At 58.4% G+C, this 14,421-nt stretch overlaps 2 protein-coding genes across 2 annotated transcripts; one reads left to right on the forward strand and one right to left on the reverse strand.

Annotated features, from left to right (window-relative positions):
• The first annotated feature begins 857 nt into the window (after nt 1–857).
• Nucleotides 858–4,405, forward strand: LOC128915311 (ras-related and estrogen-regulated growth inhibitor-like protein). The gene is made up of 4 exons (XM_054215506.1): nt 858–1,420; nt 1,862–1,915; nt 2,370–2,446; nt 3,020–4,405. The coding sequence occupies exons 1-4, from the start codon at nt 1,282–1,284 to the stop codon at nt 3,443–3,445; spliced, it is 696 nt and encodes a 231-aa protein (XP_054071481.1). The 5' UTR covers nt 858–1,281; the 3' UTR covers nt 3,446–4,405.
• A 197-nt stretch (nt 4,406–4,602) lies between these two features.
• Nucleotides 4,603–12,047, reverse strand: PLIN1 (perilipin 1). The gene is made up of 9 exons (XM_054215505.1): nt 11,924–12,047; nt 10,688–10,746; nt 9,094–9,292; nt 8,864–8,946; nt 8,243–8,495; nt 7,852–8,051; nt 7,152–7,304; nt 6,226–6,459; nt 4,603–5,712 (listed from the first exon to the last, which is right to left on the reverse strand). Exons 2-9 carry the CDS (start codon nt 10,730–10,732, stop codon nt 5,341–5,343), a joined length of 1,539 nt encoding a protein of 512 aa, XP_054071480.1. The 5' UTR covers nt 10,733–10,746; nt 11,924–12,047; the 3' UTR covers nt 4,603–5,340.
• Nucleotides 12,048–14,421: the final 2,374 nt, after the last annotated feature.

The following is a 14,421-nucleotide window of genomic DNA, read 5'->3' on the forward strand; positions in this document are numbered from 1 at the left end:
AGTCCATCGCTCGTGGGATGCTCCATCACTCGTCAGACAACGCTCCACCGCTCGTGAGATGCTCCATCACTCATCAGACAGCAGTCTATCACTCGTGGGATGCTCCATCACTCGTCAGACAACGTTCCATCACTTGTGAGATGCTCCCACCGCTCGTGAGACAACGCTCCACCACTCATGAGATGCTCCATCACTTGTGAGACAACACTCCCATCACTTGTGAGCTGCTCCATCTCTCACAAGAGACTCCATCGCTCTTGAGATGCTGCACCACTGGTGAGGCAGCGCTTCATCACTTGTGAGACGCTCCATCACTCATCAGACAATGCTCCATCACTTGTGAGATGCTGCACCACTTGTGCGCTCCATCACTCATGAGATGCTCCCACCACTCATGAGACAACACTCCATGACTTGTGAGATGCTCCTGCGCTCACAAGAGCCTCCATCTCTCGTGAGATGCTGCACCACTTGTGAAACAATGCTCCATCACTTGTGAGATGCTCCATCCCTCAGGAGACAATGTTCCATCACTTGTGAGATGCTCCGTCACTCGCCAGACAACGCTCCATCACTTGCGAGATGCTGCACAGCTTGTGAAACACTGCTTCGTCACTCGTGAGACGCTCCATCACTCGTGAGAAAATGCTCCATCACTCGTGAGATGCTCCATCCCTCACAAGAGACTCCATTTCTCATGAGACGCTTCATCACTTGTGACACACTCCATTACTCATGAGACAAAGCTCCATCACTTGCGAGATGCTGCACCACCTGTGAGATGCTGCACCACTTGTGAGATGCTCCACCACTTGTGCAATAACACTGCATCACTTGCGAGTTGCTCCATCACTCACGAGATGCTCCACCACTCGTGAGACACTCCACCGCTCCTCACAGGCAGCTGCGTGGTCACCGTGGGGAAGGAACAAGGGGCTTCATGGCCCCGCCAAGGGACAGCATGCTCGAGGCGCAGGCGTGGGCAGCCTGCTGGGATGCGGTTTGTGGAGCAGCTGGTGCAGCCAGACGGTGCTTCCCGGCCGCCTGCCGTGCCGGGGGATGGCAGTGCTGGCTCTGGGCGCTGACGTACGTTAGTGACGATCTGAGTGATAACAGAGTTCTTCATCTGGCTGCCCGCAGCTCTGGCTGCACCGCCCCTGCGGGGAGGGGTATGGCCCTCGCTGGTCCCCTGGGTGCCTTGGGAAGCACTGGCTCCTTGGCTGCGCGGAGAGGAGTCGCAGACGCCGCTGGGACCGCCGACGAGGCACAACCGCTCTTGGCATGGGGCTCCGGCTCCCGCTGCGCCGGAGCGCCAGCTTCACCCCTGACCACCCTGCCCTCATGGAGGTGCCTGGCCCCACCGCCCTGAAGATGGAAGCAAACGTCCTCGTTATGGGAGCGGACAACGTGGGGAAATCAGGTAAGAACCGACCGTGAGCTGGGAGCAGGGGGTTCCCAGGCAGGGAGACCCGCTTCTCTCATCAAAAAAAGGGCTGAAACCTCCGCTGCAGCTTTTGGAAAACAAGCTGCAGAGAGCAGCCCCACAGAGCAGGCTGGTGAGACGGGGCTGAGCTCTCGGCTGCGGTGGTGATCCCAGGCGGGGAAGCTGAGCACAACCTTGCAGGCAGCGGGCGAGGGACGGGGGAAGGTTATTTTCCGCTGAGCTGTGGTTTGCTGATGCTCTGGTTCATGCCATGCCTCCACTCCTCTCGCAGACCTGCCGAGGGCTGGGAGAAAACCCGAGGTCATTCCTGCTAGTGGGAGTTTACAAGGGGATGGTGCCTGACTCTGCTCTGGATTTAAGAAGGAAAATCCTTCAGGTTTAGGGTTATTCTGACGATGCTCATTCTTCCCTCTGCAGCTCTGACTGTGCGTTTCCTCACTCGGCGCTTTATCGGGGAGTACGGAGACATGGGTGAGTGCCAGGCCAGGACCAGGCCGGTTCCCATTAGGGACTGGGGTCAGGAGGTGATCCAGCTTCTGCCTGCAGGATTTCATTGCTTCCCATCCTCTCCTGCCTTTCTTCAGAGCCTTTACCTGCTCCTGGGGGGTTCGGTGGTTGTATTTGCTCAGTGCCCCATCTCTGCTCTAGAACTGCTTCTCTGGGTGCCATAGGTCCGTGGTGGCAGCTGGTGGCACCAGTGTGCCTGGACTGCATGCTGGGGCGGAGGCAGGCTGGGGCAGACACAACACCCATGCTCTGCGTGGTTGTTACTGTGCAAAAAGAGCCCCCAGACCTTGCCTCGTAGAGCACGGTCTCCCAGGGTGGACGTGACAGGCTTGTCCCCAGGAGGGGAAGACCTGGGTTGAGGGAGCTGTCTCTTGGGTCCGTGAAGACCAATGAGATCTTCGTTCTCATTTTTTGGCAGAATTCATCTACAGCCACAACCTGACCGTGGATGGCCGAGAGATTCTCTTTCACATCTGGGATGTCCCCAATTCCCAGGTGAGAGGGCTCTGCTCCCATCAACCCGTTTTCACCCTGGAGAGAAAAAAACCCTTTACTAAAAGTTACATGGGGGGAACCATAGGCTGGGAGCTCCAGCTGAGCAGAACTCTTGCGTCAGATGGTTTGTAGGCAACCAAACCCTTTTTGCCTGCAGAGCACAGGGCAGCAGCATTGCTGGCAGGGTAGCAATAGTCACCGTAGCCCGTGGACCTCTGACTGAAGATGTTGGGGCTGAAGCACTAACATTATCAGCCCAGATTGAGCACAGGACCATGCTAATGAAGTGGAAGTGGCGCCCTGAGGTTGCCATGCTGTTATCAGCTGCAGCCTGCAGTGCTTGCCAGCTGGGTGATAAGTGAGGACAGTGATGCTGAATCCCAGATCACGTCTCCATGGTGAGGTCTGCCAGGTCCTGCTCTGCCTTCCTCAGTGCTCCTCTTTCTCTCCACCCTTCTGCTGCTGCTCATTAGCCATCCCTCTCCTGATGGGCTCAGGATCGCCGTGCCCTGTGCTAGGAGGTGTGGAGGGAGGGAAACCGGGTAAAGAAACCTTCCTTTTCTCTTTCCCTAGGAGCAGGCGGAGGAGGGCTCCTCGGAGGAGAAGCGAATCCAGTGGGCAGACAGCTTTGTTCTGGTCTACAGCATCTGCGACCGTGCCAGCTTCAACATCCTGCCCCTCAAAATCCAGTTCATCAAGGCGTCCAAGGAGGGGCAGAATCAGGAGAAGGTGCCCATTGTCATTGTGGGCAACAAACGGGACCTGCACCACCAGCGGGTGGTATCCAGCGAGGAGGGTCGGCTTCTGGCCCTCTCTTTAGACTGTGGTTTCTACGAGGTCTCTGCAGCTGAGGCTTATCATGGGGCCCTCATGGTCTTCCATGGACTGGCCGAGCGCATCCCCGACACCAAACTGGCAATGAAAAAGGGTACAGGGATTCGTGGCATCGTCAAGACCATGTCGGCTGTGTTCGCCCGCAAGCGAACGGACTCCCTCTGAGCTACGGCGTGGGTGTTGCTTCTCTCTCTGCCTGCCTGGCTAGACCAAGCTTCCTCCCTCGCACGGAGATGGTGCGTGTGTTTCCATAAGTACGATGGGTTCCTCGCTGTCCTTCTAATGTCAGGGTCTGTGTGTCTTGCCATACACAGCTGGTGCAGCTGAGGACTGTAGTGCCTTCCTCTTGGCTCCGTGATGGGGCAGAGTCTCTATTCTTTGCCATACCAGCTTTTTAGGTGCCTCCTGCTTTCTCCTTTCGTCCTCCAACACTGGAAACTACCAGGTGATTTTGCCGCCGCTCCAGGCAGCATCATCCCCGTGCTGTTGGTGAGCAGGGAGGACATGCCGCTTCTGCCGAGCTCCCTGTCCCGCGGCTCCTACCCTGGGATCCTCATTCCTGTTTAACGCTCATCAGGGTCCTCTCTGGTAACCCTGGAGCACCCGTGAGCTGGCAAGGCAGGGGTCTCTCCGCCAGGGAGCCATTGGCGGTTCCCATGTGTGGATCACCGTGTCCGAGTGTCCCAGAGCCCGCAGCACCAGGCTGACCCCGGAAGACCTCGGTGAGGGCTGACACCTCCCATCCCACCCGCCTTGCTTTTGAACCATCCTGCTCCTGGTTCTCTCTCCCACTGCTTCCACCGATTGTAGCCGTTTCCCTTGTCCAAGCGCTGTACGGGCTGCGCCAGGGAAAAACCAGGCGTGTGGCTCATTCCCAGGGTGGGGAATCGCACTGTACGCTTTCCCAAGCCACTCCTTCTGTAAGGCTGCTTGTCCCCGGGGAGAAAGGGAGGTGGGGAAAGGGGTCACCGGGCTCATCACTGAACCCTTCTGCTGCTGGGAGGTTTTTCCCTGCCTCTCCCCAAACCCTTCCCCTGGTGCGCCTGGGAAAGCAGCGTGTTGTGTGTGCGGTACGGACACTGATTTCTCTGCTGTGTTCTTCTGGAAATGCAATAAATTGTCTTTGGCAGGAAGCCCCCGGCTCCTTGGGGCTGTGAATTTGTACTCGAGGCATGGGAAGAGACACGTACTGTGCTGGGCATGAGGACCCGCTGTCCCTGCCGCAGCGACCCGAGGATGAGTTTCCCATACCCTCTCCCTCGGCCCTGGGTTGGGTACCTTGCCCCACTCTGCTTCCTTGTGTTGGTGGCTTGCTCTCGTTAAGCAGCCGAGCAGATGGGGCAAGCGGCAGGTCGGCAAGGTTTATTATTGCAGCAGATACAACAAGGTGTTGCAGGAAGCCAGGGAGTCCTGCGGGAGAGAGGGGCTCCAGGAGCTCCACCTGTTGTCACCAGTCTTCTTCCTGACCCCACCATCCATCCCCCATCAACTGGGGGTGGGTGCCCAGGGCTTTCCGACTCGTGAGTCCTGCTGGTTAGTGGGGATCCTCAGCTTCTCCACCGAGGAGCAATCTGTGGCCAGGGATGGGCCCTGCAAGGTGTGATGAAGGGAGAAAGGATGGGGAACCAGGCTTGCTATGGTGATTTTGGATGGTTTTGCTGTCCTTCCTGCTCTGTCTCAGTACTGTTCTCAACATGTAGCCCATCTAAGTCCATGCTATCTAAGCTATAGGGACCACAGTAGCCCAGTGCCGGGCGTGGCTGGTCCCTTTTTCTCTTTTCTGGTCTCACTGCTCTTCCTGCATCTCCTTCCCCTCTCTGTTCTCCTCTGGTCCCACCTCCCTCTACCTTCTCCTTCCACCAACAGGGCTTTTGTCTGCCTTTATTCCCCCATCCTGGCCCTGATACACTCCAGAAGATGACATCCCATGGCATGTCTACCGCTTTGAGCTCCTGTCCCAGTACAGGGGTGTGTGCGGGCGGCTGGCGGGGGCCCAGGTGAAGCGTGCTGCGGGGGGACTAGAGGGGGGCTGGGATGCGCTCGTCGTCCTCCCCACCGGCTCAGTCCTTCTTGAAGGCAGGGCTGTAGAGGTTGCCGTAGTAAGCCCGGCTGTACATGGCCTCGGGGCTGAAGCGGTAGGAGCCCTCGCTCACCCGCCTGTTGTAGGGGGCGAAGGCGGATTTCCGCGGGAGGGGGCACTCGGGCTCGAAGGCAGGGCTGCGGTAGAGGTTATGCCGCAGGAAGAGGGGGTCCTCGAGCCCCAGGAAGGAGAGGGGGTGATGGCCGCGGTACAGCCGCCAGTCGCCCCTTAGCTGGGACTTCTCCTCGGCGGAGGGGGTGGTAGGCTTGGCATCCTCCTCCTTCTGCTCCGTCTCCGGGTTGGGCTTACTGCTGCTGGCTGCCTCCTCTTCCTTTGCTGACTGCCTGCGGAGCTGAGAGGTGGGGTGAGCACCCAGCCAGGCTATACCCGCCTGCCAGCCATGCTCTCCCTGTGCTACACAGCCCCCCCAGAACTAGGGGGACCTTAGGACAAGCCAGTTTGCCCCCTGAGAGGTCCCCAGTGCGGGGGGAGTGGGTGGCTGCAGCCCCCAGGCGGCTGCAGTGGAGACACGATCCCAGGGGAGCAGCGGGGTGGGGGAAAGGAGAGGAGACATGGTCTCAGCCTGAACTTTCACCTTCCCAGGAATTTGTGGTCGCACCCTGGCTTGGGAGCAAAGCCTATGAAGGTGCCACCACTGTCCGACCTGCTGGCTCTATGTGGGGGACTCATCGTCATGGCTTGGGGGATGCTCAGGAGGAGGGTGGGACGGCAGTCTCCCAGCTGCATCCCATCTCCCCACTCTGGTACCTCCTGGCACTGCCCGGCGCTATGGAGTGCTCATGGGAGGAGGCTGGGCAAAATGGGGTTTGCTGGAGGTGGATGGACCTGGCTGGGACAAACTCACCGGCACGTAGCTGTACAGGGTGCCTAGCAGATGCTTGGGGGCACTGACGAGGGTCCCCCCGAGAGCATCCACTGTCTCCATGGCCTTGGACAGCCGTCGCGGGGTGAAGAGGATCAACCCCTCCGCCGCATCCCAGGCCACCGCTGGGACCTTCTTCACGCTGGAGATGCCGGAGGCACAGGCGGTTTGCAGGTTGTGAGCCACGCTGCCCACTAGCCCGGGGCCGTCCCCTGCCTGCAGAGAGAAACCAGCTCAGCTACCGTCCCCGTCCCACCAGCCCCTCCGGGCAGGACAGGGGTGGCCCTGGGCTCCCCATCCCCTCCGCAGCTCAAAGCCCCAGTGCTTTTGGCTGGCTGCTTTGCAAAAGCCACCCCAGCCCTTCACAGCAGGGTCGTTCCCTCCGGCTGCCCCCACTCCCAGGCCCCCGGGGACCCCCCGCCCTGGGCTGCGCTTCCGCTGCCGGCAGAGGTGAAGGGCAGCGACCCCGACCTGCCGCTTCCCGTCCCCGCATCCCAGCGGAGCCGATGTCGGGGACCGTTCCCAGCCCCACTGGCTCACGCCACCCCTCGCTGCTGGGACAATGGGAGAGGGGATTTTTTGGGGTTCTTCAGGGGCCTGGTGCTGACACCCCACAGGAGCAAAGGAGTCTTGGATATACAAGCCAGGGTGACCCTGCCCAGCGCAGAGGCTGCCCACAGCCCCCAGCTTTGCGGGGGTCAGGAACGGGGGATGATTGGGGCTGCCTCCAGTCCCCCTTCCAACCCGTCCTCACCTCCTCCAAGCCACAGCTCCTGCCACAATTCAGGAGGGATGGGGGCCTGGTCCCCAAGGGTACGGGGGGGAACATCCCTCATGCTGGCATAGTCCATGGGCAGGAGGATGCTTTGGGGTGCCCCCATTTCACTGCCCCCCCCTTTTCTCCATACCTCCTTGGTGTGGTTGTTGTCTTTCTTCCCCGCCTTCTCCTGCTTCTGCTCCGGCACCTTGCTCTGCCGCCGGCTCAGCCAGCCGGCCGTGGTGCTCTGCCCATCACCGTGGACCCGTGGCGCCTCAGGCATGCTTGGCTTGGCCAGGTTGCCCTGGAAGGGGAGCAAAATGCCACTGCCTGGGGGGAGGGCTGGTAGGTCCCATCTGCCCCATGCTGTTAGCCTGAGGATTTCACGGGGTCCTGGGGTGTGCCGGGAGCAGAGGGGTTCATTTATGCATGTGGGAAGAAACCCCGGGGGCAGTGGGGAGCTCTGGGATTTAGGCACAGGCCACGGAAGGGGTCCCCACCACAGCGGTGTGTGGGAGAGGAGGGACACGTCCTTCTCTCCGTCCTCTCTGGGCCTCCGGAGGGTCTTTTTGCTTTAGTGAGGATGTTATGGCAAGGCCATAAATCAAAAATATACATTGGGAGCCAGCTAAAAATAACTCATCCTGCTAACATGGTACAAGGCTGTGTGTGAATGTGCCGCGGGAACTGCTGGCCCCGGCTTGTCCCGCTGAGCGGGGGAAACCAACAGCGTTCACCACTCCGCTCTCGGATGTGCTCCAAGGAGGCTGAAATATCTCACCCCAAAGCAGAATGAGCCCAAAAGAAGGTACGGGGGAGCAGGAACCTGGCGGGTGGGTTTTGGCACTCACCAGGATGGGGATCCAGGTGGCCAGCTCCTGCCCTTTGGCTTTGGCACGCTGGAGGCTTTGGGTGGTTTGCTGGTAAGCGCGGTGGGAGACAGTGCTAACCAAGGCACCAATCCGGCCCAGGGTGCTGGGAGTGCTGGGAGCACTGGGCTGCTGCTGGGAGACCTTTACTGCTGACGCACGCGTCTCTTTGGGCTTCTGATCTAAAGGCAGAAGAACACAGGCAGAAGAGCGGTGGAGGGGTTACGTCTTGGTGGGACAACCCTCCTAGGCAGCCCTGTGCCAAAACCCAGGGGTTTCCTCCCACCACGTGCACCCCATGAGCAAGGTGCCACCCCGGGAACATCCAGCCCTCCCCAGACACCTTCAGATGGGATTTGGGCATCAGGACTACCTGCTTCTTCATCCTCCTCTGGCAGCAGGTACTCCATCAGCTTCTCCAGCCCTCCCAGGGCCGTGTCGACCCCCGCGGCTGCCATCTGGCTCACTGAGTTCCTCCTCGTGTACTTTGCTGTTGTTTCCACAGTGCTCTTGGTGGCCTCATAGCCCTCCGCTGCCAGCTCCATGATCTTATCCATGGAGTTGCCAATGGTGCTTTTGGCACTTTGCAGGGGGGTGGAGATAGTGCCCTTCAGTTCTGATGCAAGCTGCAGGTGCAGAGGTGGAGAACAGTCCTGCTGGTGTGCTCAGGGTGGCATGGGACAGCTGGACAGACCACGGGGGCCCTAGCCATGGCCACGCGAGCAGACAGCCCCAAGAGGGGCATAAGAGCTCTCTTCAGCTGGGAGAGCTGGAGGGACTTTGCAGGGATAGGACATAGCATGCTGTTGACCTATATTTGGGAGGGTTTCAACCACCCCGTGGGCTGCAGGAGCCCCTGGAGGAGGCCTTGCTTGGAGGTGCTGCACTGTTTTCCCCCTGAGCCGCCCATCACCATCCAGAAACAAGCCCAGAGACATCTTGTGAGCTCTGCAGAGGGGTCAGGCGATCCCAGACTGTCCCACCTGTGACTTACCTTGTCGACAGGGTACTGGAGGGCAGGGATCTTCTCCTCCAGGTGGTCCAAGCCCCGGCAAGCCAAGTTGTTAGCCACGGCAACTGCCTTGGGCAAAAGCATGGTGGTGGGTTGGTGAGAAAAGCTCCTGGCCTGTGCCAGGGGTCCCTCACGCTAGTACCAGTGCTGTCCCACCAAGGGAAGTTCTGGTGCTTCCCCCCCACCGTGTCCCCCCCGGTGGATGGACTCACACTGAGGCTCCAGCCTGCGCACCACGGGCTCCACACCCCACATGGCCAAGGCGCTGGCACCCTGCACGCCCCGCTCGTAGACCTCGCACACCGAGGCCATGAGCGGGTGGGCCTCCTTGGTGCTGACATAGGTGCGCTGGAGGCTTTCGCAGGTCGAGCTCACCACCGGCAGCTGCAGGACCCTCTGGAGCACATTCTCCTGTGCATGGTAGATGGGCATTAGTTAGCCAACTGCCCTTCCCTGAGGAATGCCCCATCTCCCGCACACCAGTGGCGTTTGGTGTGTTGCAGTGACCACAGAGGACCTCAGCTCACACTGGAGGAGGAGGGCATTTCTCAGACCCCATTGAGGGTCTCCCAGCTAGGTTGCGTACGACACAGCTGTGGACAACCAGGCTGGCTGTTGCTGCTGAAGGAGCAGGGGCACCACAGGCAGTGTCAGAGGGGTGACGATCCCCACTCCCCCCATTTCCCAAGCCCGACTGTCCAGGAGCTCCCCCCTCTGGCTTTCCACCCCGCTCTGCTTCTTCTTCCGTCTGACCCAGCCCTTGCTCCTAGCCTTGAACTAGCAAAGTCCGTTTTGCCTATGTGGCACCTCTGTCCTCTCACCAGTGTGAGAAGCAAGGGATAGAGAACTTAAAAAGGAAAAGGGGAGAGGAGCGGGTCTGTCCTTGATGGCACAGAGGGCTTTGGTAGGACCCATTGCTGTAGGAAGAGGGCACCAGAGCTCTCCCGAGGCACAAGGCACAGCATCCCCACACCCTGCCAGCACGGGTGACGTGGGATGCCAGTATAAACCAGCACAGCTGACAACTGTGTGTGCTGCCAGTGCCAGAGCATGGCTGCAGGTAGGACCCTCAACGCTGGGTGAGGATAAACATGCAGCTCCAACCCCTGCCCTGTTCCTACGCTCGCCTGGCGCCCACCTGGTGAGGTGAGACAACCGAGAGATGCTGCAGCCCCAGGGGCGGGATGGGGCAAACATTGGCTCATTGCAGCAGCCATGAGGGAAGCGCTCTTTGGGTTGCATGGGGCAGAGCAGAAGAAAAAGCTGAGCCTTCCCCCGATCACCAGTGGACGAGAGGCTGAGTTTGGCTTCATGTCCCACTTCTGACCATGACTGGGCTGTGAATCTGCATGCCTGATAAAAACTATATTGTTTTGTGCTGTGTTGTGCTAATTTTGGCTTGACGTGGAGCCAGCCCTCTCACAAATCCCGCGGTTCAGCAGTCCCGGGGCTCGGGCTGCTCGGAGCAGCACTGCATCCACAGCAGCACGACTGCTAGAGCTTTGGGGTCCGCAGCGGGGACGCAGGCGAAGGACAGGCGCTGCCGGCAGATATCACCGAAGGCTTGCATCGCCCAGGGTTAACTTTCTTGATTCTGAACTATTTAATTTTCAAGCATGCCAAAGGTTTTATCCTTTCCCTTTGCTGATGCTCTATATTATTGCAGGTAAAGATCCATATAAAGATAACAGGGGGACATGTGGGATAGCATCAGATGTGACTCGTGTTCATCCGGCAGAGCCGGTATGAGCTACCTGTCGCCCTTGGTGCGCTCTGCCCTCCCCTCTCTCCCTCCTCCCCACCCACCTTGGCGCTTCCATTCTGCAGAGACTGATTCTTCTTCACTGTCATCGCCACGTGTCCACCTGCAAAGCCAAGTTGGGAGCCGCAGACCCCGCTGCGAAGGCAGGGCTGGGCTCGGGCTCCCCCCACTCACTCCTGCACTCCGTCCCCCCCCGAGCACGGCGGGTCTGGGAGCTGGACTGAGACACACACCTCCCATGGGGACGATGGATGCGGCGTTGCCTAACACTTGACTTTTTACCAGCTGAGCTGTACAAACAGTGACGCCACGCAGCCCTCCCCTCCTAGTGTGTCTTAACACCCAAAGATGCAAAGAATTAGTTGAGAGGCATCTAGTTTGGAGGAGCTACGGCACAAGGTAGGATAAAGGCAGAGCTATAAAGCAAACTCAGAGCAACCGGGATACTAATAGATGTACACGGGGCCAGGGTGAGAGATGCAGGGTGGGAGACGCAGGGTGAGAAGGGGTAAGGCGGCAGGACAGGAGCAGAGAGAGGAGCTGCGGGTCGGGATGTGATGAGCTGCCCAGCCGTGGTCAGCATCTCCCTCCCTCGCATCTGCTGCTCGTGATGCCAGCGCCCGTCCCTGCACAGCCCCACTTTCCACCTGTTTCCATCACAACCCGTCAGCTCCCAAACCCGCGCAACTGGGAGGTGGAGCCAGCTGCAAAACATGGCGGGGGCAAAAGAGAAGAGAAGAGAAGGCTGAGGGGAGACCTTATTACAAGTATCTAAAGGGTGGGTTCAAGGAGGATGGAGCCAGACTCTTTTCAGTGGTTCCCAGTAAGAGGATGAGGGGTAACGGGCACAAGCTGGAACATAGGAAGTTCCGATCAAATATGAGGAAAAACTTCTTTACGGCGAGGGTGACAGAGCACTGGAACAGGCTGCCCAGGGAGGTTGTGGAGTCCCCTTCTCTGGAGACTTTCAAGACCCACCCGGATGCAGTCCTGAGTAATGTGCTCTGGGCAATCCTGCTTTAGCAGGGGAGTTGGACTAGATGATCTCTAGAGGTCCCTTCCAACTCTGAAATTCCCTGATTCCGTGAAAAGCACAGCAAAACACCCGTCTCCACTGCTCCCGGCTGGGTGACACCCGAAAGCACAGCTCCAGCTCCCACCCCCGGCACAGACCCCCTTTTCTCAGCAGCAGATGAAATTCAGGAGATTTAGGGAGAGGGGGTGATCCCTGCTCTCACCCCTCAGGTCCCCGGAGCGCCCGGTGGGGACAGGCTACTCACCGAGGGACCCAGCAGAGCAGGAGCAGAAGGTGGTGGCTGCACTGTCCCTTCGCCTGGTTCCTCTGCGAGCGATGTGCGGTGCCCTGGCCACTACCACCACGAGGCCCCACCTCCCAGTTGCGTGGGTTTGGGAGCTGACGGGTTGTGGTGGAAACTGGCCAAAGAGCTCCCTGAAGCCACCGTAATTTGGAACAGATGACGGCAGAAAATCCCCTTCGTCGTCCTCCCTGCAGAGCCCAGAAGCTGCGGCACAGCTGGAATCCACCAGGATTTAATGCCGCGCCACCAAAAGAAGATGAAAAGAAGTCACCCTTGGACCTCACCACCTCAAAAGCAATAGATGGTGAGCAGCCAGGGAGAAGGTGAGGAGTCAGGCAGGGTTTGTTATGCACAACGGGAGGAGAATGAATGCGGATGAGATTAAAACCTTCCTGCATTTCTATAGCTTGTGTTATCACCCGTGGTGGACCAGGATCCTACCCTGTTGGGAAACACAACACAGACCAAGAACATAGTTTTTCTCCCCAGGAGAGTTCACTAAGCACAGGGAGCAGAAGACAGACATGGGGGACACGTCCTGCACAAAGCAATCTAGTTTAGCCAGGCCTGCAATTTCTAAAAGAATCCACCAAGGATTTTGGCGAGGAGGCTTTTAGCTGAGGGTCAGGGCAGACATTGCATTAGGAAAGCTCTAGGCGTTTAGAGTAGAAAGAAATGGAGGAAAAAATTAGGTTGGAATTGTTCTCTGGAAGTCACCTCATCCAATTCTTGCTTAAAACTAGATGAGGCTGCTCAAGGTCTTATCCAGTCAAGTCTCAAAAATCTCCAGGGATAAGATTCCCATCTCTCTGGGGCCCAGCTCTAGTGCTAACCATGCTCATGATAAACCTTATGTCCAACTGGAATTTCCTTGGTTGCAATTTCTGCCTGCCACCTCTGTGCACCTCTGAGCAGAGTTTATGCTCCAGTCCACGCTGGTATGATGTGTGCTCCATGCCCCTAAGTGTCTTACCCTCCTGATGATCCTCTGCCGGACTCTCTCCAGATCGTTACGATCTCTCCTGTGCTGCTGGGGCCAAAACAGGACACAGTTCCCCAGATGCAGCCTCACAAGTACTGCATGGAGAGGAGCAACTGCTCCCCTCGACCCACCGGTGATGCTCTCGCCACTGTTGCTCTTTCGTGGCCAGCCTTCCTTGCCAACTCACACCATAATTAACAAATCCATTTGTGGTATTGATTGAAAAGAAAGAAGACACCACCTGTACGAAGCTGTGATGGGTTTTGGTTATTGACTATGGACATCATGGACGAGCCACACTGAAGAGACGAGGACGGCATGGTGGAGGGAGGACAAATGCCAGAGGACAAAGCAGTAACCGAGGGGATCAGTGCAGATGGGGGATCCAGGCAGCCTGCTGACACGAGGCTGCTGCGTGTCCTGGACCACCCGGCACGAGGCAGGAAGACCCTCGGCGTGAGGCTCAGCATCAGGGGAGGACCAAGGAGCAGAGCCAAGTCCTTGAATACCCACAGCGGATGTTCGCAGGAGATGGAGGTGTGCACCCCACACAGCTCCACGGCTCCCTGCTCCTACATGGGGTGGGAGACTTCTCAGGGATGCGGGAAAGCCCTGCACGGGAAGAAAATACCCCATTTCCACCCATAGAGCCTGGAGTTCGCTTCCAGGCTGGCAGGCCTGCCTCGCTCGCTGGGTACAGAGGCGTAGGAACGTCCTGGGCTGCCTCCAGCTCGCCGGCGGGGTGAATCACTGCTCTCCAGGCAGCGGGACAAAGGGCAGTAGCCTGCTCAAAAGTTTGTTCTCTTGGCACCGAGACATTTTCCAGCCCCGCTGGCCTTGCTAAAAGGGCATGCCAACCTTCCCTCTGCCCTGGCTGGAGTTGGGATCAACAAGACGCCACGGCCTTTGCCCTACTAACGCCTTCGCTCGTCCCCTCCCCTTCCTCGGGGGCAAAGGCTGTGCCAGCCCCCGGCTCTGCAGGGCAAAGGTACCGCAGCCTCCCCCCCGGCCCCTGCCCCAGCCGCTCCACCCCACACCAGAAACACTTTCTGAGTTTCTGCAGGCAACGTTTAGAGCTCAGCGGATCCGCTGGGTGCAGGCAAGCTGAGTTTTACACCCTTGTCTCCGCAGTCTGCTCCATAGCCTTTGATATACCGCGGTGAGGGGACCAGACAGATGCCCAAAGACCCACAGGGCATCTTTACACCTCGGTCTGGGAGGGGGCTGGAGAGGTAACTATTTCCATGCCCTGTGGCAGGATGAGCACCCCCTAAACCACCGCTGGCAGATGTCTGTCCAGTCTCTTTTTAAGGACTGCCCTCCTGGGCATTTCATTTAGTCTTTTATTTTACTTACATTTTAAGTCACCTGTGTGATTTCATTCTCCTTTGCTGCAATATAGAGGTATCATGCCCTGGATGGATTTAGAGACCGATTTATTGCCTTCCTCTTGGCAGTCGAACTTTTAGACACTTGA

Source organism: Rissa tridactyla, chromosome 9 (assembly GCF_028500815.1).
Source record: "Rissa tridactyla isolate bRisTri1 chromosome 9, bRisTri1.patW.cur.20221130, whole genome shotgun sequence".
NCBI classification, from domain to species: domain Eukaryota; kingdom Metazoa; phylum Chordata; class Aves; order Charadriiformes; family Laridae; genus Rissa; species Rissa tridactyla.